At 43.6% G+C, this 24,352-nt stretch overlaps 2 protein-coding genes across 18 annotated transcripts in view; one reads left to right on the top strand and one right to left on the bottom strand.

The window, feature by feature from the left end:
- GABPB1 (GA binding protein transcription factor subunit beta 1) overlaps positions 1-13,287 on the bottom strand; it is a 40,039-nt gene extending 26,752 nt beyond the window's left edge. The window contains exon 1 of one of the 4 annotated variants that reach the window (XM_048867316.2): positions 13,214-13,287. In XM_048867316.2, the coding sequence (XP_048723273.1) occupies positions 13,214-13,216 (3 nt within the window). In that variant the 5' untranslated portion in view covers positions 13,217-13,287. Of the gene's footprint in view, positions 1-195; positions 1,571-11,297; positions 11,864-12,974; positions 13,076-13,213 lie in introns of those variants that run through there. The other 3 variants (XM_048867317.2, XM_048867319.2, XM_048867318.2) reach the window with 3 other exon arrangements.
- Positions 12,859-24,352, top strand: part of USP8 (ubiquitin specific peptidase 8) — an 88,714-nt gene continuing 77,220 nt past the window's right edge. For 11 of the 14 annotated variants that reach the window (XR_012670270.1, XR_012670267.1, XR_012670263.1 and 8 more), the window contains exon 1: positions 20,271-20,550. The gene's annotated coding sequence lies outside the window, so the exon portion shown is untranslated. Of the gene's footprint in view, positions 12,880-20,270; positions 20,551-24,352 lie in introns of those variants that run through there. The other 3 variants (XM_048867311.2, XM_048867309.2, XM_048867312.2) reach the window with 3 other exon arrangements.

The raw sequence follows: 24,352 nt of genomic DNA, 5'->3' as shown, positions 1-24,352 counted from the left end.
CTTGTGAAATAATGTAGGAGGAAAATGTTGAAAAGTTTAACATTAAATGGACACTACTTCTTAAGTGTACAAATGCTACCAGAGTTTTTAAAAAATGCCAATCATTATTTTTCTTCTCCATAATTTTTTGGGGTTTTTTTTGCAACACTTTTAAAAATGAGATGATGCTTTAGGCACTATAACAAGTTTCCTCACCTGCTTAATACACAGCCAACCTGTTCATGCAACCTTTTTTGGCCATTCAAATAGAGTTGAAGTTGGGTGAAGAGTTTAATACTTAATATTCCTTGCATTATTGTCCACAGCTGTGGAAGGTTTTTCTTCTTTAAAAGTTACTGCAGCCTCAAATTAGACTGAACTGGCTATATACTCTCTAAATAAACAATGATTGATACTCTCTTACTTGGTATTGATTGCAACCTAGTGCAGCTACTTATGTTCCCTGTTCATATTTCCCACTGACATTGCATATATTCAGAAAAGATATTTACTTTGATTAATTAAGGATCTGCCATGCTAAAAATACATTATGATAGACAGGAAGCACAATACTTTTGATAACTTTTCTACAGAATTCCCTCTAGTGTACTGTATGGTAACACGAATATGTCAAAAAAGTTAATTTGCACTGCCAAGAAAGAGAAGACAAGGAATTTGGGACCAGTTGTGGTTTCACCTTGTAAATACACCAAAGCCAGATCAATTGTCAAAATTAACAAAAAAAAAAAAAGTACAACTTGCAAGGGAAATCCATAGCCAAGCACTGGAAACAGTGGACATGTTCACTGTAAGTGACTCAAAATGACTGAACTAAAATTCAAAATAAAAACCAAAAATCCAGAATTCATCATTTCAGAAAAATAGTTAAGTCTGAGAGAATTCCCCCATCTAATCTTGCAAATGCTCATATAAACACACACAAAACCCCATACTTTCTAAAATTTATGAAATTCATATTTAATATATCTAGCTGCTTCACCGCTTTCAAATATACACGCTACCTTATCTGAACATTCTCTTTCAAGCTGGAAAGGGATTTTTTGTTTGTTTGTTTGTTTGTTTGTTTGGCAATAGACTTAATTGCTGGAACATTTCTTCAGAGGAGTATTTTCTATTTTCTGTATTAATATATTTTCCATATGAAGAAGATTTGTTAAGAAATATTGTTGAAAGCATAAATATGTGAATAATATTTTATTTTTTAGTGTATACAATGTTTGAGTGATGGCAATAGATAGTACTGATATCAATTTGATAGTGCTTGTTCAGCATATTATTTTATTGTAAATATGCAGAATTGGTAGAAATAGCAATTTAAGGACTTATGGATAAAATGTTTTCAATTTTAGACATTCTAATTTTAATAGTATACATGGCTATATTTCTATGCATGTTTTAGGAGCCTCAACAAGGTTGTGGACTTCACAAGGCAAGTAATAGATAGACAGGTCTATGTTGTTTGTGTATACTGTACCCAGAGTGGAGATTTTGTATGACACCCTGTAACTTTGAAAGACGCTGGCCTCAATAAGAAAAGGAGTACTTGTGGCACCTTAGAGACTAACCAATTTATTTGAGCATGAGCTTTCGTGAGCTACAGCTCACTTCATCGGATGCATACCATGGAAACTGCAGTAGACATTATATACACACAGAGACCATGAAACAATACCCCCTCCCACCCCACTGTCCTGCTGGTAATAGCTTATCTAAAGTGATCATCAAGTTGGGCCATTTCCAGCACAAATCCAGGTTTTCTCACCCTCCGCCCCCCCCCCCCCCCCACACACACACAAACTCACTCTCCTGCTGGTAATAGCTTATCAAAAGTGACCACTCTCCCTACAATGTGCATGATAATCAAGGTGGGCCATTTCCAGCACAAATCCAGGTTTTCTCACCCCCCCCCCACCCCCATACACACACAAACTCACTCTCCTGCTGGTAATAGCTTACCTAAAGTGATCATTAAGTTGGGCCATTTCCAGCACAAATCCAGGTTTTCTCACCCCCCGCACACACAAACTCACTCTCCTGCTGGTAATAGCCCATCCAAAGTGACCACTCTCTTCACAATGTGTATGATAATCAAGGTGGGCCATTTCCTGCACAAATCCAGGTTCTCTCACCCCCTCAACCCCATACACACACAAACTCACTCTCCTGCTGGCAACAGCTCATCCAAACTGACCACTCTCCAAGTTTAAATCCAAGTTTAACCAGAACGTCGGGGGGGGGGGGGGGTAGGAAAAAGCAAGGGGAAATAGGCTACCTTGCATAATGACTTAGCCACTCCCAGTCTCTATTTAAGCCTAAATTAATAGTATCCAATTTGCAAATGAATTCCAATTCAGCAGTTTCTCACTGGAGTCTGGATTTGAAGTTTTTTTGTTGTAAGATAGCGACCTTCATGTCTGTAATTGCGTGACCAGAGAGATTGAAGTGTTCTCCGACTGGTTTATGAATGTTATAATTCTTGACATCTGATTTGTGTCCATTTATTCTTTTATGTAGAGACTGTCCAGTTTGACCAATGTAACCCCGCAACCTGAAGCAAATACTCACCAACAACCACATACCACACAACAGAACCACTAGCCCAGGAACCTATCCTTGCAACAAAGCCCGTTGCCAACGGTGCCCACATATCTATTCAGGGGACACCATCACAGGGCCTAATAACATCAGCCACACTATCAGAGGCTCATTCACCTGCACATCCACCAATGTGATATATGCCATCATGTGCCAGCAATGCCCCTCTGCCATTTACATTGGTCAAACTGGACAGGAGAGTGAGTTTATGTGTGTGTATGTTCCCCGGGGGGCGGGAGGGGGGGGTGAGAAAGCCTGGATCTGTGCTGGAAATGACCCACCTTGATTATCATGCACATTGTAGGGAGAGTGGTCACTTTGGATGAGCTATTACCAGCAGGAGAGTGAGTTTGTGTGTGTATTGGGGGGGTGGGGGTGAGAAAACCTGGATTTATGCTGGAAATGGCCCACCTTGATTATCATGCACATTGTAGGGAGAGTGGTCACTTTGGATAAGCTATTACCAGCAGGAGATTGAGTTTGTGTGTGTGGTTTTTGGAGGGGTTGAGGGGGTGAGAGAACCTGGATTTGTGCAGGAAATGGCCCACCTTGATTATCATACACATTGTGAGGAGAATGGTCACTTTGGATGGGCTATTACCAGCAGGAGAGTGAGTTTGTGGGGGGGGGGGGGGGGGCGGAGGGTGAGAAAACCTGGATTTGTGCTGGAAATGGCCCAACTTAATGATCACTTTAGATAAGCTATTACCAGCAGGACAGTGGGGTGGGAGGGGGTATTGTTTCATGGTCTCTGTGTGTATATAATGTCTACTGCAGTTTCCACGGTATGCATCCGATGAAGTGAGCTGTAGCTCACGAAAGCTCATGCTCAAATAAATTGGTTAGTCTCTAAGGTGCCACAAGTACTCCTTTTCTTTTTGCAAAGACAGACTAACACGGCTGTTACTCTGAAACCTGGCCTCAATAACTCTTTCTTTTATGCTCCCTTTACCACAAACATTTCTGTGCCTTCTTCCATGCTCCTTATGCTCAGAATATAAATCTATCTGTGATGCTTTCATAATCATCTCATTTAGTCCACCCTAAAAAACTCATTTCTGCAGCATTACCCACTAACAACAGAATGGTAGACTTTTTTTTTTCCCCCTGCACCACACATACTTACGGCTAAGTGAAAAGCCGTGATTAAGTAAAAAGCCATTTTGTTATATTCAACACATCAGCTAAGATAATTAAAAAGTAGTAGGACAAATCAAGTATGAAGTTGCAGGTTAAGTCATTTTGGAGATAAAAGCTGATAAAATTACCCAAGGAAACTTTTCAAAGATGCTCGAGAAGAGCTAATATTTTGAATCTACCTCTACAAAACAGCATGCAAGGCTTGGTTGAATCTTTCCATAACAGTTCCTACATAAGATATGACATGTTAAATTACAACTAGTAATTGCTAGTAGTACGTGTACTCCTCCCAAATTCACACAGCATATATAACTCTAAAAAAGGCACTTAATATTTCCCTTCTGTATAAAATGGGTGTCTTTGAAAAGCAGCACTTTATTTTAGGTTTCCATCATTTTCAAGGCAACATATGGACTTTTGCATAAATTTGGCTAATCACTGTCCCAAGACAATGACTATAACAACTTTTTTCACAGCTGAAAAAAACAGTTAAATTACTGATACCTGTACAGTTGTAAATATACAGATCTTGCTTTTTTGGGGAGCGGGGAGTAAGAGGCAGAAGGAAAAAAAATAAATCTATGTGGCAAAACATCCCTAAACGTATGCGTTTTCTACAAGAACTCCCTGGAACAACAGCTTTGCAAAACCACTGACTGACCTTAGACCCAATATTAAAAATTAAATAATTACAGTGTCCAGAATTTAAAATACAGTTTAAACAACCAGCCAAAACATACTGAATTTTTCATTCTTTTATCTATGCTTCCATCTGCAAAGATACTAAGAATGAGAATGGGTTTTACCAATTTACTTTCCAGTCATGCATGACAAATGGTTCAGACGGTATTATATTAGTCATAGTTTATGAGAAGCATGATATATATTTCTTGATGGAGTAATTTACTGATGCTCATGGTTACAGGTCTAGCTGCTCCTCTTTTTTGGTCTCTTTTTTGGTCTCTTTCACTGCACTTCGTCACGCCTTTATCTGTCCTAGGGTGGAATTCCGCAATTCATTCTCCCACACTTAATCAGGGCCTGGGCTACAGTACCCTGCACGTCAACTGTTCTCACCCTGCAGGTCCAACTGAGTTTGGAAACCTGAGGTTCTTCCCTTTGGAAGTCCATGACTAGTGATGCCCAGTGTGCAGACAGGCTTCTTAAAAACCAAATATTATTTATTTATAAATAGGAACAAAGCTTTTAGAGTGAAGGGCACATCATTGCCTGATGGTAACTTAAGCAGGCCTTAACTTCTTCAGACACTCAGTCTAATGGGTGCCTGTGTCAGCCTGGTTGCTCTGAACAACTGCCCCCCTCACACCTTTGATCAAGAGACCCTTATTAAATCTGCCATAGTTCTTTTGACCTTCTACATTCCCAGCATTTTCCTGTCCTGAAATTGCCTCTTAACTCTCAAACGTTTGCTCACAAGTGGATTATCTTGAGACATTCTTTCCTTTCCTGCTTGCTTTTCCCTACAGTCCCCTATTAAACAAAAACAATATATTCATACAGTAAAAATCTCAAGAGCCAGGTCAATATACAGTATTTATAAATTATTACAGAACAGCTCCAATTCCATCACACAAATGATAGGGCAGTTCAGGAAGAAATACCATTAAACTATTAATTTCATTCTCTTGAAATGGAGTCAAAATCAGTCACAAAACCAATGAATTTGTAAAGTTTTCTTTGTGACTTCTTGAATTATGGTAGTTCCTGACTGAGAAATGAAGGAGTGAGGACAAGATGACTAGCACTGTAGACATCTATATTACTTCTAGTATCAGGAACCAATCTGTTTTTTAGTGTAAGAAAGTAAAATCAGCCCATGTAAGAGAGGGGACCGTGTCTTTTTACTTTTCTCAGGAAGAATCTTTGCAATGGAAAACATCAAGCTAATAAGTTCTTAATGGCTGTTCCACAACAAACTCATGAACAGGAAAAAAGTGAAGAATATATTACTGAGAGGCTACAGTATAATTGTGAAAACAGTTTTGAGGGGGGAAAATGAACCTATTAATGGATAAAGCTGAAACAAAGTGCTTTAACCTTTGATAAGGTCATTTCAATAATTCCAAAACAAAATTGTTCAGATATTTTGTTTCACAGTGAATTTCAACTTTTCGTTCCAATATGGGACAAAAGGAAATTTTGAAATGTCAGAATTCAAATTCCAAATTAGGTTGAGAATTGTTAAATTCCAAGTTTTGACCAGCTCTCAGCATAATTCATGAACATCACAGTCTTATTTCTCTCCTTTGATTTTGTGGTTTTATTTTTAAAGCCCATACTGAGGAGGAATCTAGCTGTATACAAAAAAAAAAACTTCATCGCTCTTGCCATGGGGTGTCCGAACGCTGATGCAACCTTCTTTTAAGAGTTTCCAAAACCATCCCCCAAAGGAGCAAGTAAATAAACTTTTGCTCGGGTGCCCTGTGGGGTTGCTCCCACTAGGTATTTCAGTCCACACTCTCAAAGATATTTGAAGACACCTTCTCAGGGGTTTGTTTTGTTCATTTGAATCACTGCTTGTAGCATTCTCTTTCAAATTATACTACTATATTTTGCTTTTCTTAACATTTGATTTTGATGTCTTAATGATGTTTAACTGAATTGTACTATACTTAATAAGTAGTGTCCCAACCAAGGCAAAGGAAATGACATGGAAGACTACAAATAAAATTAGCTTTTTTGTCATGTCATTTATCCATTATATGTTTATTACAGGCTAGCTTTAAAGTTAGACTTAAAGTATTCTTTTTCAAGAGTTTACATATTACATCTAATTTTCAGTGACCTACAAGTACAGTTAATTTTATTTCTCATAGGATACCCAAAGAAATGTTCACGGAGCCATCTTGTGGAGACAAGGGTAAAAATAACCCTAAGAAAAATTATATTGTCGGCCAGTTACAAAATAAAATCAAATTATATAACTTACAGCAGTGAGCAGCAGTGATACTGTAGTTATTGAGAACCAACTTGTTCTTTCACTATAAGACTTATGCACTTAGAAACTTTCCACAAACAAAAAACATATCACTAGCGATATTTCTCATGACTACTCAGCTAAAGTTGATTAATTTTTTAATTAAAAATGACCTGTGAAAAACTGTTCTAATATTGCTTTTGGAGTGCCGTTTGTTGCACTTACATAAACTCAAAATGGGTTATTTTTTAAAATAAACTTAACTTGCGGTTGATTTTCTTGTCAATGGGAATAAACGCAGTCTACACCCACAGGTAAGAACCCTCACGTTTCGCATGTAAATTATGGGCTGAACAGAAAAATATGTTTGTACAAATAAACTTGTGCAAAACCACATTGGACCTTAAATTATATGATTTTGCGCCTTCTCTGGATGGTACTTCCCAGAAGCTACTGTAGATTTCTCAGCATATTGGTAGCTTTTGGAATTCAGGGCTGTCCTTAGGAGCTGAAAAATGTGTGTGCAATTCTCGGCGGTATCAAGCCCATGCCTGATGCAACTGTGCATGTTCTTATACTGGGGCGGATATTGGCAAGGGTGGCTCTTCGCTATCTTTTATGAACTTTCCTGCTTCTGAGCTAGCCCTGGCATAAAAGTTAGAGCAACCAAAGAGCTGTCCTAATGTACAAGGGCTAGAACAGCCCCCTACAGACTGTTGCACTGGCCCAAAATCTGTTCAGCACAACCCTCCACCCCAGAACAATTCCCCACCACTCCTCTGACAGCATGACAGCATCCCAGGAGGGGTTTTATATCAGCTGCCTAGGATTTTTCCCCCTGCCAGAGAAATCCTCAGCTGCGCCTTTAGGACAGATTTAAGGTCACTTTGTGACACTCCGGCTCCTTAAAGTGACACAAGCAAGACCAAGTATCTAGCCCTATATGCAGTACAGTAAAATATTATAGTCAACGTTGAGTTGGGTTTTGCACTTAAAACAGGAATCCACTATAAATTAAGTGCTGCCACTGGACTTCCATAGAGTTGGGACTGAGCATTATAGAGAGTAGGGAAAGAGGCTCCTTTTCAAATACTGTATACATCCTTTTCATCTGACCAGTATAGTATGGTCTTTGGGCTCTCCAGCTGCATTACTGAAATTGAAAAAAAATGAATCAACAGGCTTCTTCCAGACATGGCAAACAAGATGTCAGGAGGTTGAGGATAATATCTAGAGCCTATAACATGAGTAGTTGCTACATCAATTGTTTGTTTGCAAGGCCTTTTCTACACTAGAAAGGGTATACTGGTATAGCTAGACCAGCACATGCTCCTAGTGAACACACAGCTTTTATCACAAGAGTTCGTTTTCTGGTATAGCTTATACTAGCTCCCAATTAAAATAGCTACACTGGCAAAAGGACTTTGATGATTTAACTGTGTCTACATTAGGGCTTTTGCCAGCATAGCTATGTCGGTTAGGGATGTGAATTTTCTCACACTCCTGACATAGCTATACGACCAAAACTTTTAAGTGTAGACCACACCCTAGCTGAGGGTGCTCTTGTACCCCAATAGCTCCTGCACTACCACATGGGGTCATTGGCTAGCAGCAGTGTTTTGCCTGTGACTGATTAAGATGCTCTTGTTTGTATTTGAAGTTCTTCACAGTGATTCTTGAATTTTTGGACTTTTAGACTCAGTTGCTGCCATACACGTCACATGACTACCTTGAAGACCACTTAGGCACCACAGCTGGAACAAAAATTAAATGCACACCTGTGAGATACCATCAACATAGTACATCTGTTCTGAAGGAACTGTATTGCCTTATGTACTTTCAGTGGTAATTCAGGTGATTAAATTTGATGTATAAAGCTCTAAATAGGTTGGATTGTAGAGAACAGAGTTCATCTCTCTTCCCCCATGCAGCAGTACCAAAACCAGCTAGGGTGATAGGAAATGAGGCAGCTGGTAGCAGAACATTTTAAGGCCTTGCTTACACTGAGATTTCAGCCACCAGTGTAGCTGTACCAGAGTGAACAGGAGTTAGGCCGGTATAACAGTCACTCAGGGGTGTGGATTTTCCATATCCTTGAACAACGTAATTATACCGACATACGTTGGTAGCACAGACCAAGCTTCAACTACACTAGAGCAGTGTGATCCGAACCAGTGAAGTTTACTGCAGAGTAAGCTGTGCCAGCAATACACAGTATCTATGCTAAGGATTTACACTAGTGCAGTTATAGGAATGTCTGAAAATCCAAGGTAAACAAAGCCTAAAGAAATAGAATATGCTACCCCACTGGTCTGACAAAGACCAAGAGAATCGTGCTTTGGAACACATGTAAGGCCCACCACTTCTCACAGCCACTTGTTATTTATTCTTCAGAAAGTCCTTTTCTTTTGGTGCTTCAAAGCTAATCTGCCTATACAATCACTGACCTGGTTTTCAGAGGAACTGAGCACCACAACTCCCACTGAACTCAATGGAAACTTATTCGGCATCTCTGACAAATCAGGTTTTTCAATTAGATTTTGTATACGTGCCCTGGGAGGTGTCAAACACTGAAAATTCCTAACACATATTGATATATAAATGTGTTGGCAAAAATTAATTCATTAAATAAAATACAAACGTCTCATTTTATATTTCATTATCTAATCAGTGTTAAAATATCATCACTGAAGTCAACTTGTTTCTGGTTTTCCAAGTTCAGACACAATACCACGATGGTTGAACTCAGAGCAAGATATTGCCCTCATCACCACCAATAAAAGAAAACCCTCTCTCGTCTAACTAAAAATGGTTTTACTAGTACCTGCTTGTTTCCATACAGTAATGCTTCTTAAGACCACTTCTGATGCCTTAATTTTATTTTCACATTTATATATCACCTAACAGGTTGCATCCAATAATGTTTAAGGAAATAAATCCATCAAATTGAGTCATTTCCTTGTAAATCGTCATAACTCACTGATTATTCTATAATTCCCACACATCATCGTTGGATCAACATAAGTATGCAGGCTGATATTAAAGATCTGAGCTAGAGTGCAGAATTAAAATTTTATTTTAATATACAGTTTGTCAGAAGTAAACGGTTTTAATTTATGTTTTATCATGCCAGCCTTTTAATCTAACAGTGCAGCAATTCTGCTCCTACTGGTAGTGAACCACTGTTTCTAGATAATTTAACCAAAAATTCAACATGATATATGCTTCAGAAAAGGTTTGTTCTCTCAGGCCACGTCTACACTACCCGCCACATCAGTGGGTAGTGCTCAATCTATCGGGGATCGATTTATCGTGTCTAGTGTAGATGAGACAAATCGATCCCTGATTGCTCTGCCATCAACCCACGGCAAGAGGCAGAAGCGGAGTCGACGGCAGAGCAGCGGCCATCGATCCCGCGCCACAAGGATGCAAAGTAAGTGATTCTAAGTCGATCTAAGATACGGAACTTCAGCTACAAGAATAGCGTAGCTGAAGTCGACGTATCTTAGATCGATCCCCCCCAGTGTAGACCAAGCCTCAGAGAACGGGTGATATGAATAGTAAACACTTGCTGTCATGAGGCGGGTCAAAGGTCAAATGATTTAATTTTGTCAGTTTCGTTCTCTCGCCCTTTTAATTTTAAATATGCCCATGTATCAATAAGACTCCACTGTACAGTTCAGAACTACAGAAAATATTTTTTTCCTTGAGCCAGAAAGCATACATTTGTCTCTTATGTACGCTAGAACTGTTATTTCCCTAATAAATGCTATCTTGTTTTGACAGCCAAGAGCGAGTTGTGTTTTAACTACACCCCTGAACTGTACTACAGCTTTGAATAGAACAGGTCTGCAGTACAAATTGAGGATATATGTGTTGTCCCCACTTCAGATTAAAACAGTTTCTTAAGGTACACATCTATAATGAGGACCCTTGACACAGTTACTATTCTGGGGATAGGCTCAAAGCCTGGAAGCAAACTGTTTTCAGGAAAAGCATACAGTACTTGGCTTATCTGAATGGTGGGTGACCACGTGCTACTAATTGAGAACTGATTCTGACTCCTTACTTTTGGACTTGTGCTTGTTACAGTACATAAGGAAACTGGATTGGGAGCAAGAGTTAGATCTGGAGTATATTGGGTATTCAACCTGTGTTGTATATATCCTTAACACTCTGAAGAAAAGGAGGCGGTTTCAGTTTACATGGATTTTATTTTAAATCGTACATTTTATTCAAACCAGCTTTTAGCCTAATTCAAGATCCCTAATACGTACATTGAATTTTAAATACAAGTTAAAACAGATAACTATTTCAAAGTTCATTTTACATAACTATCCATGTAAATTTAGGACTAATACCTACTGTTTTCTCCAGATTACTCCCAACTAGATCAAGCAAAAAAACACTTTAGTAGAGGGCATAAGAGATCATTTAAAACTGATGTAAGGGGTAAATTCTTAGAATCCTAATCTGGGTTTGACATTAACAGCCCTAGATTTGAAAATGGGTTGTTATCAGGGATCTGGTAGTATGTAAACCAATTCGATTCCTAGAGGTGACAGGCAATACAACTGTTCAAACAAATGCAATTTATGAGAGTAACTTTACATGTATACTATACCTTTTATCCCAAAAGATTCCAAGCATTTTAAAATGATACACTACAAAATGGGGTAATTTTATCCTCAGTAAAATGTAAGCACTTCTGGGCCTGAAATACTTCCAAACAAGCTACAGTCGATACAAAGGATAGAAACCTGCATGCCAGCCCAAAGCAAGGCAGGAAACGCACAGTCAGATTGCCAAAGCGGAGGCAAAAGAATGCAACCCTGGAGACTACACCCCTTTGAAAAAGTCCACTGCTGAGCTACTAGAGAAGTCCTGTCATCTGCCCACTAGCCTGCTTCTCGCTACAACATTGTACAGGACAAGTAGATGGGGCCACAGCAGCATACACACAAGTGGGCTTTAGAGACAACTATTATGCACACTGCACTCACTGGGGTCACAGATCACAAATATGAACCAAGACAACGTGCTCGGCACTGGGCGGGGAAAGAGGTAATACAGGCACCACCCATTCCTTGGATACACATCCAACGTGCACCTCTGCCACACAGACCCTTACCTTCCCCCCACAGTTCTCAGCAAGCCCCTCCATCCCCTCACATACCACAGCCTTCCAACTCCCACACATCCAACCTGCACCCTGCCACACACACCCCTTATCCCCCAGTGCTCAGAAGGCCCCTTCATTCCCTCTCACACCACAGCCTCCCCACATCACACATTCAATACGCACCCCACCAGAGACCCTTTACCTCCCCCCGCTCAGAAAGCTCCCGATCCTTTCACACACCACAGCCTCCCCACCCCAACACATCCAACATGCACCCCCCCACAGACCCTTTACCTCCCCCCACAGAGCTCAGCAACCCCCCATCCCTTCACACACCACAGCCTCCCCACCCCCACAACACATCCAACATTCACCCCCCACAGACCCTTTACCTCCCCCCACAGAGCTCAGCAACCCCCCATCCCTTCACACACCACAGCCTCCCCACCCCCACAACACATCCAACATGCACCCTGCCACATGGACCCCTCACACCCCCCCCAGAGTTCAGCGAGCCCCCATCCCTTCACCCACTGCTGCCACCCCACCCCCCAACACACTTCCAACATGCATCCCACCACAGACCCCTTACTCCCCACACAGACCTCAGCAAGCCCCCATCCCTTCACACATCGCAGCCTCCCCACTCTCATAACACACATCCAACATACACCCAGCCACACAGAACCCTTACCCCCCCACAGAGCTCAGCGAGCCCCCATCCCTTCACACACTGCAGCCTCCCCACCCCACAACACACATCCACCATGCACCCCGCCACACAGACCCCTTACCCCCCCCACAGAGCTCAGGGAGCCCTCATCCCTTCACACACGACAGCCTCCCCATCCCCACGCCCCTCATACGTACACCCACCCCCGCCCCGCCACCCCGCGGAGCCCTGCCCGCGCCCAGCCCCCATGCGCCCCCCATGCGGCGGGGTCCCCGGAAGGCCGGCCGGCCCGCCCGCTCTCCCCAACAGGAAATCCTGGCTGGGCTGGGCGCTGCGGAGGGAGCCGCGGCGCCGGGTTCCGGGGGAAGTGGAATTATTTTTTACCAGCGAAGAGATCAACTTCCACATCCGGTAACAGGGCCCTACAAAGGCAGAGACTGACCTGGAAAAGCTTGGCCGGCCCGGGGGGGGTGGGGGAAAGACGGGGCACGGCGATGGGGCCTTACCGTGGTGCCTGCCCGGCCGTCGCCGCCGTCCACAACAACCACCACGGGCGCCAAAGGCCGCCTCTCAACGGCGCCCAAAAACCCCACACAAAAGTCCCTGCTGCTGCGCCTGGCGGAGGGACACAGCGGCCGGGAGGGGAGAGGCGGCTCAGGTCACCACAGCGCGTCCCCTCTGTGCTGAAGCAGGGGGACCCCGGGACGGCGAGGGGGCAGCGCTTTGAGGGGCTCATGGCACTTACCATTGGGGTGCGGGGATTATCTTATTACACAAATATCCCCGACAAAAGGGGCTTGGCGGAGGGATACGGCTTCTGTGCTCCCTACAACGCATGCGCAGATATCGGGAGTGTGTGGGGGGGACTTGGGACTTGAGAGCCCGCCATGTTCTGTGTCTGTGCTGGTTCCCCGCCACAGGGGGGGAAGGGGGCGCCGCTGCCCAGGCGATGCTAATTTAGCTAGGCGAGGCAGAGACGGGTGGCGTGGGTTCAGCGGCCCTGGCCAGGCGGGTGGTGCGCGCGGCAGGGAGGAAGCGAGCAAAACTCTTGTTAAAGCACAGCCGCGAAGGGGGCTCCCTGCGAGTCTGGCGGGCCGCGGGCATTCGCCGCCCACAGACCTGCTAAGGCGGGGTCTGCGCTGCCAGCCCTCGGTACAGCCGGAGCGCTCCCCCTACGAGAGCCCGCGGAGAGCGGGCGCGGGCAGTTTGCACCTCACTCCAGTGGGCAGAGGTCCGACGGCGCTATGCCTTAGAGGGGTTTGCCGAGACTCAGTGAGGTCAGAGCCAAGTCTGCAGGGCCTTGTCCGCACGGGGGTTTGCAGCGAGTTCACTGGCTGTGAAAACGCACCTTTTGGCAAGGAAGAAAGTGCCTGAGCGGTGAACATACAGCACGGACCTCCGCTCCAGAGTGAGCTAGTCCTGCTACTCCTGCCCTCCCCTCTGACTGCTGGACCTCCGCCCCAGGTCCCCAGACTGCTTCTCCCAAAATCTCCTGCTGTTCAAGACCTGACCCCCAACTACTCTAAACCTTGAGCCCTAGCTACCACAATTGCTTCAGTTCCTAACCCTATTATTGGACCAACTTCTGTGGGTGAGAGCAAAGTTTTTGAGTGACAGTGAGCTCTTCAGGTCTGGAATAAAGGTACTTAGAGTGTCACAGCAAAATAGAAAGTGGAACAGATTATTAAGCATAAATAGTGAACACATAAGAGACCATCAAGGTGAAGTGTCCCGTTAAGACCTTGGAAGTCATAGGACAAAAGGGGATTAATGGGTTACAGCTTGTTGTAATAAACTACAAATCCAGTGTCTTTATTAAATCCAGGATTTATCGTGTCTTGAAAAATTAGGAATTTAAGATCCCAGGCTCATCTTTTGAAGGTGTTGTGCAGGTTTCCTTTGAAGATGAGGACTGAGGTCAGGTCTACACTTAAAATGCTGCATCTACGTCAGCGCAGCTGCACTGATGCAGGCGCAGCTGTATCTCTGTAGCACTTAAGTAACGATGCTCCTACACTGATGCGAGAGCTTCTGTCCACAAAGTTAATCTACCTCCCTGAGAGGAGATAGTTATGTTGACAGGAGCAGCTCTCCCATCAATATAGTGCTGTCTACACAGGGGGGAGGGGGGTGCTGGGTTGGTATAACTTTTGCTTAGAGGTATGGATTTTTCACACCCAAGTGTGATAGTTACACCAATTTAGGTCTAATGTAGACCTGGCCTGAGAAGTCAGCTACGGAGTGATAATATTGTGAAAAGTGTTTGCCACTTTATTTTTTGTTATTTTTATAGCCATTAATAATAACTAGATTTCCTTTCTTAAAAGATAATCTTTTATTGGAATTATAATATTTTTCAGAGCAGTCTTTCTTTTGTCCTACAAATTGCCTCGGACACCTCAGGGAAACATACAAATCATCAGCATCCAAAGATCTGAAATCACCTCAGAAACATTAATGAATTAAACTTCACTATGCCTCTGAAATACTGTAGGTCAGTTTAGTATTCCCATTTTACTGATGGGGAACTATATTACAGAGAAAATAAGTGAGTTGCCTTACTGGCAGATGTGCAGACAGAACCCAAGGGTCCTGGATAAACATATGCTCAGACCACTACACCATACTGTCAGACTTGCACATTTCCTGCCTGCGGAGTCCTCCACACTTAACTTAAAACCCCAATGAATCCATTTTACTCCACCACGTTCAAAGGGCTTCCATTGTGTTGACACTCATTCGGATGAAAGGGGACCCGTTGCTTGTCTTTCTAGAGCTCATCAGTGCTGCTCCATGCATCAGCCAGAAGGGGTCACTACAAAACAACATGAGATACCCCCTTCCTTTTGGGGGTTTGCAGGGCTTGCAAGCAGGTCCAACCTTAATTGAATTTTTTAAACTAAGGGCTGAAGGAATGCTGACAGGTACGGAAAAACACAGTTCAGATAGATTTCAGAGTAGCAGCCGTGTTAGTCTGTTTCCGCAAAAAGAAAAGGAGTACTTGTGGCACCTTAGAGACTAATTTATTTGAGCATAAGCTTTCATGAGCTACAGCTCACTTGATCAGATGCATGTATTTTCCAGTGCATGCATCCGATGAAGTGAGGTGCAGCTCACGAAAGCTTATGCTCAAATAAATTTGTTAGTCTCTAAGGTATCAAAAGTACTCCTTTTTTTAGTTCAGATAGAGACATCCCTTAGGGTTGAATTTATTAAAGAGGGAACTATAGATTCCTAGTACAGAGGATAGGAAAGAAGTTGGTAAAGTACAGATAGGAATGAGCAAGGAACAGTCAAACACTACAGAGTCCCATTTAAACAAAACATATGAAGGCATGCAATTAAATATTGACAAAATGTACAAGTGCTTATATACAAATGCTAGATGTCTAAATAATAAGATGGGTGAACTAGACTGCCTGGTATTAAAAGAGGATATTAATATAATAAGCATCCCACCAAGTTTCTGTAATGAGGATACTCAATAGGACACAGTAATACCAGGGTACAAAATATATAGAGATGACAGGGTAGGTCGTGCTGGTGGGGGAGTGGCACTATATGCTAAAAAAAAGCATAGAGTCAATAAGATGAAAATCTTAAATGTATCAAACATTATATCATAGAATGTCTATGGATAGAAATTCCATGCTTCAATAATCAGAGTATAGCAGTAGGAATATATTAGTGACCACCTGACCAGGATGGTGAGAGTGATTTTTAATGGAGGTTAGAGAGGTTACAAAATCACAAAATCCAGCAATAATGGGTGATTTCAACTATCCTCATATTGACTGGGTAAATGTCACCTCAGGATGTGATGCAGAGATATAAATGACCCTTGGAGTAGCTAGTTCTGGAACCTACAAGGGGAGAGGCAATTTTTGATTTAGCTCTAAGTGCAACATAGAATTTGGTCCAAGAGGTGAGTATAGCTGAACTGCTCAGAAATATGACCATGAAGAAATTAAATTTAGCATCCTTGTAGGGAGGGAAATACCAAAACAACCCACCACAGTAATATTTAACTTTAAAAGGGGGGAACTACACAAGAATGAGGACACTAGTTAGACAGAAATTAAAAAGAGCAGTCACAAGGGTAAAATGCCTGCAAGTAGCATGGAGACGTCTTCAAAACACCTTAATAGAGGCTCAGACTAAATGTATACCCCAAATCAAAAAAGACAGGTAGGAGGACCAAAAGAATGCCACCATCATTACTCTGCTAGAGACCAAAAATCATGGACTGAACAGAGGCAGTGGATTTATGGTGTCTTCTTAGTGTATGTGCAATGTGCCTCATGTGATTTATGGTTTCTTACAGAAATCTGTAATCCACTAACCCCTTCTTTTTATCCTATGACTGCAGAGGTGTTAACAGGCCACTCTACCTTGAATAAAGAACAGGAGTACTTGTGGCACCTTAGAGACTAACAAATTTATTAGAGCATAAGCTTTCGTGGGCTACAGCCCACTTCATCGGATGCATAGAATGGAACATATAGTAAGAAGATATATATACACATTCAGAGAAGGTGGAATTTGCCATAAAAACTGTGAGAGGCTAATTAGTTAAGATGAGGTATTATCAGGAGGAGAAAAAAACTTTTGTAGTGATAATCAAGATGGCCCATTTAGACAGTTGACAAGAAGGTGTGAGGATACTTAACATGGGGAAATAGATTCAATATGTGTAATGACCCAGCCACTCCCAGTCTCTATTCAAACCCAAGTTAATGGTATCTAGTTTGCATATTAATTCAAGCTCAGCAGTTTCTCCTTGGAGACTGTTTTTGAAGCTTTTCTGTTGCAAAATTCCAGGTTTCAGAGTAGCAGCCATGTTAGTCTGTATTCGCAAAAAGAAAAGGAGTACTTGTGGCACTTTAGAGACTAACAAATTTATTTGAGCATAAGCTTTCGTGAGCTACAGCATCCGATGAAGTGAGCTGTAGCTCACGAAAGCTTATGCTCAAATAAATTTGTTAGTCTCTAAGGTGCCACAAGTACTCCTTTTCTTGTTGCAAAATTGCCACACTTAAATCTTTTACTGAGTGACCAGAGAGGTTGAAGTGTTCTCCTACTGGTTTTTGAATGTCATGATTCCTGATGTCAGATTTGTATCCATTTATTCTTTTGCATAGAGACTGTCCAGTTTGGCCAATGTACATGGCAGAGGTGCATTGCTGGCACATGATGGCATATATCACATTGGTAGATGTGCAGGTGAATGAGCCCCTGATGGCGTGGCTAAAGTGATTAGGTCCTTTGATGGTGTCACTTGAATAAATATGTGGACAGAGTTGGCATCGGGCTTTGTTGCAAGGATAGGTTCCTGGGTTAGTGGTTTTGGTGTGTGGTTGCTGGAGAGTATTTGCTTCAGGTTGTGGGGGCTGTCTGTAAGCGAGGACTGGTCTGTCTCCCAAGATCTGTGAGAGTGAGGGATCATTTTTCAGGATAGGTTGTAAATCTGTGATGATGCGCTGGAGAGGTTTTAGTTGGGGGCTGAAGGTGACAGCTACATTCATGCAATTTCCCCACCCAGATGTGGCCCTCAGGCCAAAAAATTTGCCTACGCCTGGACTAAACTGACAGAGGTGGATTACTGTTTTGTAGGGCTCTGGGCCAGAGCAAGCGGGTGCTCCTGCCGGAGAGCAGGCTAGCCCAGCTCCACCCACCCAGCACTCCTGCTGCAGAGTGGGGTCGGGGCGCAGGGGTTTGCCCCAGTCCCCGGCAGCAGCGCCGGGCAGATGGGTGGAGTTGGTCTGGATGCGGGACACCCATTTTTCTGCCCTCCCCCCCATTGGCCAGGGCCCCACTTGCCCAGGCCCCACTGGCCCAGGGGCTAATCCGCCACTGTTAGACTAGATATGTTTTTCTCACTAGTCCACTTTGGACAACAGTTAGCATGATATTTATCATTTATTTCCACACAGGGGGCTTACCCTGGCGGGCCACGGGCCAAAGGTTGCTGATCCCTGGGCTATCTATCTTACTGTATACAAAAGGTTTTAATTTTCTCTGAACATTATTTGAAAATGCAGTATTAAAAGTACTCAGTTATATACTAAGGCATGCAATCAAAATGTATATTGAATTCTCCTCAGATGACCAGTGAAGAATTGCTTCTGTGTAGGGGAACTCTCTATGAGCAGAAAGCTGGCAGAGGCATCTCAGGCCTCTACTACCTCCTGTGACAGCTGCATGCCCACCCAGACATGGGAGGAGAAATGGGAACTTGGGATAGTGATTTCTCTTAGGCCTTTCTTCCACTGATATAAGGTCCCTGGGGAACTTTATGCCAGTGCTGTACATTACAGCTGCACCCCTGCAGCTCTAACTTGCAGTGGGGCCAGGCTGAGCCCCCCACGCTTGGAAAGAGTGGAGAATCATTTCAGTGTTTTAATAGCCATATACACAACGAAGCCAATATATCTACACACGCTTAACTTCCTTCTTTTGTAGGCATGAGGCCTTGCAAAGTAATAAGGACTACAAAGTGCACAGAAGCATAAACAGCAGGCAGTGGTGGTGAGACTTCAATTCATGGTATCCTGGCTCTAAGATCAATGCATCTTCCCCTATGGTAAAGGGTGTTGTGATTGGGGGGTTTCCTCTCCTTACCTCTACACCCACAATTGCCTGATTTGTCACTGCAGAACAGGTGGCCCAATTCAATTCAGCTGAAATGCTGGATGTCCCAGAAAAATGGTACATTTTAAAGCACTGTCTTTTAGCTATTTTGCTCTGGAGACATAAGCAACTGGAAAACCAGGTGATATAGCTACCTGGGAATTCCCCGTTTGAAGGGGAACCCCTGAATGGTGACCAGAGTGCTCTAGCAATCCTGGGTTGCCAGCCAAATCAGAGAGTACAAAGGTGGCATAAGGCATAAAACGACCTTTGCCCCCACACCTTCTCAATTGCACTAAATGTATCCTCATGGGTGAAAAGCTAGCCCAAAGAATCCAATTTGTGGTAGCCGACTTGTCTTCAGGTGGTCTACTGATTTCTCACCCCCCCCCCCCCATTGCAGCATCAGTGACAGACCACAAACATGAGCGGGCTCAGGCAGCTGTGCTAGGGCAGCAGGCGTGAAACAAAATTGTTGCATATATAAAAGCTCACACAAGGAATGATGTAATTCACTGTAATTCAGAAGTCCAAGTTGGCAATACAGTCAAAGTATCCTGACTCCTAGTGCTCAGCTCTGACTGAACTCCCTCTATATGTCTACACTGCACATTATGCCCATGTCTGCGTGACCTGGGCTTGTGAACTTGGTGTTTACAAGACAATGTTCATGTGACCACAGTGCATTGCAAAGGGTTTACAGTTGCTAGACCTGGGTCTCACAGCTGTGCTAACACGTCCATATTGTACTACACAGACCTTCTGACTCAAGTCTGTGGCTTGACCTGTGTCCACACTGAAAAATGACAAGGTTCAGACTTGAGTCACAGTTGGACTCAGGCTGTGACCCACTCCTCTAGCAAGGTCCTTGGTGGATCCTGAGGGCTTCCTAAGTCAAACTGGACTGATCTGTGTACGGACAGAAGGGGGCTTTGTGCTCAAACCTGAGTCATGGACAACTTAGTGTGCAGTGTAAACATACACACACACACCCTAAGGCTGGAATCCTGAGTCCTAGTGCCCAGTTCTGACCACGCTTCTTCCTACAGCCTGCTACAAGGCCCGGATCATTGGGCTAGAGCCTGACTCACTCAGCCACACGCCTTCCCACAGCCTGGCGCAGAGCCCAGGCCTCCTGACTCCAGCTCTCCAGATCAGCGCACGCTCCTTCGCACACGGCCTAGGTTCGCATCCCAGGGTCCCGACGCCGGTACCTGACTGGTTCACCTGCCCCCAGCTTAGCCGGGGAGTGTCTACCCAGCCCAGGGGGATGTGCCCTGGCTAGGCTGCGGGAGAGCGCCCGCCCTCGCAGGGGGAGCTTGGGGGCGGCGTGGGAGGAGCCCACCCGAGTTCCGCCTCAGCAGTTATGGCCGCGTAGAGTCTCCTCAGTGGTACTGCTCGGACATGGGCCTGTCCCGGGCCGGCAGCCTGAGGCAGCGAGTCTCCTCGGCGGTGAGTACGGACCCGGCCGGCCGCCTGGGCCTGGCCGCCGGGCTCGAGGGCAGAAAGAGAGTGAGAGGCCGGGATGGGAGACGGCCTCTTCCTCCGGCCGTAGAGCCGCTCGGGCTCGGCTGTGAGGGCTGGCGGGGCTCCCTTCTCAGCAGCCCGGGGGCAGGTCCTGGCTGCGGGGGCAGCCCATCGCGTACCCGGACTCCTGAGGCGATCCGCGGTCGGGGGCTGCCCGGGGCAGTCGTGCGGCCTGGTGAGGGAGAGGGGTTCGGTGTGCGTGGATGGGGGTCAGTGGGGCTGGTCGGGGAACAGGGGGAGAGAATGGCTGGAGGCTCTGCAGGACAGGAGGGGGTGGTGGGAGTATTGGTTAGAGCGGGACACTGGTATCTAGGGCTTGGGGGGGGGGGGGCTGTTACTGACTACCAGTAACTTGCTTGTGTGACCTTGTCACTTACCCTCTTCAGCCTCAGTTTACTAGTAGGTAAAATGGAAATGGCTCTAGGCACCTTCTCAGGTGGCTTAATATCTGTAAAGCACTGTAAGAGCTTCAGGTGAAGTATACTGTGGAAACAAGCTGTGATTTTATTTTGATAGTTTAACAAGCATTATGAATGTTCCATGCTGGGTGAAGTATGCAGATTCATAGTTTTGGGAGCTGTCATGGAGTGGTGTCTATTCTGGTGGGCTTAGGGTGCCCACAACTATATCAAAAGGAAACTATCTGGTTAAAAACCAAAAATTAAAGTGGCCTTGTATTACCACTTCAGGGATTAAAAACCAAAACAACTTAAAAAAAAGTCTATGTTTCTACCATTTATTCTATTTATTTATTTTTGGCATTTCACGCAATTTGGATAAATATACAAGTTAACCAGTTTCACTTTCTGGTTCCCTTATCTGTACAGTAACTTGTTTGGATTGAATTACTTTTCACTGACCTTTTTTTAAAAAATTTTTAGAGTCACTAACTTTTTTAGTAGTTTGGTTTTGTAAACCATTGTTGTATACACAAATCTAACTTTCTGGCCTAAACTACCTGACAACATATATTAATCTAGCAGTCAAGTAAAGGGCTTCCTCAAAAGTGCTAGAGTGCTTTTGAACAGTTGATAGGTATGAGCCCTGACCCTGCAATCTGAAATCTTTTCATGGGGATCAGTGGGACTCTGCACTGAAGGACCATATACCCATGTGGAGTTCCACTGGAATCTGTGTGATTGCATGACTGTCCCTAGAACTGTAAAACATTAATCTTGAAAATTTTAGGAGTAGATTCACAAATCTGATTCTAACAAAACAAGACATGCCAAGTGTGCAATACTTGGTATGTCAATCTAGGTCAAAAATACAGCACAGAGGGAGTCATGTTGCAAGTAGCATATTCCATTATTTCCACTGGTTATTATAGTCACTGCTTACTCATATCCTCTGTAAATACAATCATGTTAATTAGCTAGGTAAAAGATCTTTTACATGTAGGTTATCTAGTCTAGAGTTTGGGGTTGGGGTAGGAGGAGTCCATGCGAGTTCCGCCTCAGCAACTATGGCCACATAGGGTCTCGTCAGCGGTACTGCTTGGAAATGGGCCTGCCCCGGGCCGGCAGCCTGACGCAGTGAGTCCCCTCGGCGGTGAGTACAGACCCTATCCTCCTAACTCTGTCAGTGCAGAGTTGCCCAGTTATGCTTTAAATATTTCTGTTAGTAATACCTAAGCAAATTTTCTTGAGGTTTTGAGGTGAAGGGCCTGATCTTGGGATGTACTAAGTACCTGCATCTCCCATGGACATCCATTCCTTGGATCTCAGTACCTCTTGGGATCAAGATCTAGATTAACAATCCTCAGGTATGGAATTGGAGTCCTGGGTAATGCTCCATCTCCAAATTAGTAAGTAAACAAATAAAATATAATGACTTGAGAGCCATTTTTACTGAAAGTTCTAAAAATTCACAATCAACCTAAAGTAGTCCAAAAAAAACCAAAAAACTAAAAGTGGATTCAAATATTGCACTGGCTCCTGAGTTGTCTTGCTGGTCTTTGTGGTTTTGCAATCTCACATTCCTTTCTTTAAAAAGTGTCTACTTTGTGGATGTGTGAAAAACCGAGACAAATGATTCTAAGATCCTTTGTGCTTTGGGTTGTGGAGGGGAGCAAGAGAGTAAGGAGGCAGAAGAGGAAATGGGCATGCCCTCACCTTCATAAGAGCAGAGCAACTCCAGGCACTCAGGTCTCTGCTGTGTTGGGGCTTAACAGCCACTCTGCCCAGCATGCTCTCCTCCTGACCTAGTGGAGATTTCACTTAAATTTTTAGATAGATGTTAAATGCCAACATCTGTTTGAAAAATCAAGTAAAAATGCTTTTATTAGCACATTGCTTTTGAACTGCACTGTCCACCTCTAGGGGAATTGGCACTAGTAGAGCTGGGATGGCCAAGACAGCATAACTTCTGGGGATGTTGAGCTACAATAGAGGAATCTTGTAGGAGCTAGTCAGTCTAGCACAGGGGTGGGCCCCCGGCTGGAGTGTCAGAGTGGGGCAAACCCTGGACCCCACTCCCCAGTAGGAGCTCAAGGGCTGGATTAAAATGTCTGAAGAGCTGGATGTGGGCCCCGGGCCGTACTTTGCCCACCCCTGGTCTAGCAGATGTTCTGACATCTGCCAAATGGAGGCCAAGGTCCTCCTTGGATGTTGAGTATTGTTCCCTGTTTCATTGAAAGGAACTTTTGGGGAGCATCAGTGAAGTGAACCTTGTAGAGTTTCTAGAACCTTCTAGAGTTTCTCAGCCATGCTTGGCCTTTACCATTGGAGCCAAGGATAGGATCTGGCCTTTTAGTTTTAGTGGACTTTAAGTCACTTGGTTAAATCAAAATTCTGTTTCCTGATCATAACAGATTAATGCAATTTACAAAATGAAGTGAAAACGGTATTCTATGAAAATGTTTGTTTACAAAGAAGTCCCATGTCTTTCCCAGTTAACTAGCCCCCTAGTTTTTGCAGTATTCAGATGACAGCAGCTCAGGTAAATATTTTTTAGAAAGGGAGTGTTACTTGCATTAAATATTAAAAAAGGACCAATACAGCTCCTATATATATTATTTTAAATTCAGTTTTACTCTGCCCCTAAATTTTCAATATGCTGCAGTAACAACAACGCAGAACTGCATTGTCAAAGTTGAAAGAGGGAAGTTTTAGCAAGTAGAGGCCCAATCCTAAAAGACATTCACATGTTTAACTTTACTGGGAATAATCCCTTTGAAATCATTGGAACTACTCATGGTAGTAAAGTTAGGTACATGTGTAAATCTATGCAGGATTGGGGCCTAGGTAGGCTCTTGGCACTGGGGATGACATGGTGGGGGTTTGGGATAAACAAACACTTATTGGATAACTTATTAAGATGACAAGCAATTAAATAGTTGATATGGACACTTGTTTTTCTTCAGTGTTAACACTTATAGTAAGTAGAGTAGTTTACAGCCCTTAGATCTATTGTTTCATGCTGTCTGCAGACTCAGGAAGACACTTTATTGATTTAAGTCTAGTCTACATTCAGAGGGTTTTGCTGGTTTAACTATATCAGCGTAGTTAAATCAGCAAAAGCCTTCTAGTGTAGATGCAGATTATTGGTATTAGAGTATTTATGCTGCTATCGCTTATACTTTTATATCTCTGTTGACAAATAAAAGTTACACCCCTTACCGACATAACTATGCCTGCAAAACTTTAGAGTGGTAGTACTGTTGATGTAATATTCTTAGACTTCTACAAGACATTTGACTTGGTACAGCATGACATTTTAAATAAAA

Source organism: Caretta caretta, chromosome 10 (genome assembly GCF_965140235.1).
Source record: "Caretta caretta isolate rCarCar2 chromosome 10, rCarCar1.hap1, whole genome shotgun sequence".
In the NCBI taxonomy this organism is placed as follows: Eukaryota; Metazoa; Chordata; order Testudines; family Cheloniidae; genus Caretta; species Caretta caretta.
This window is presented reverse-complemented; position numbering and strand designations above follow the sequence as displayed.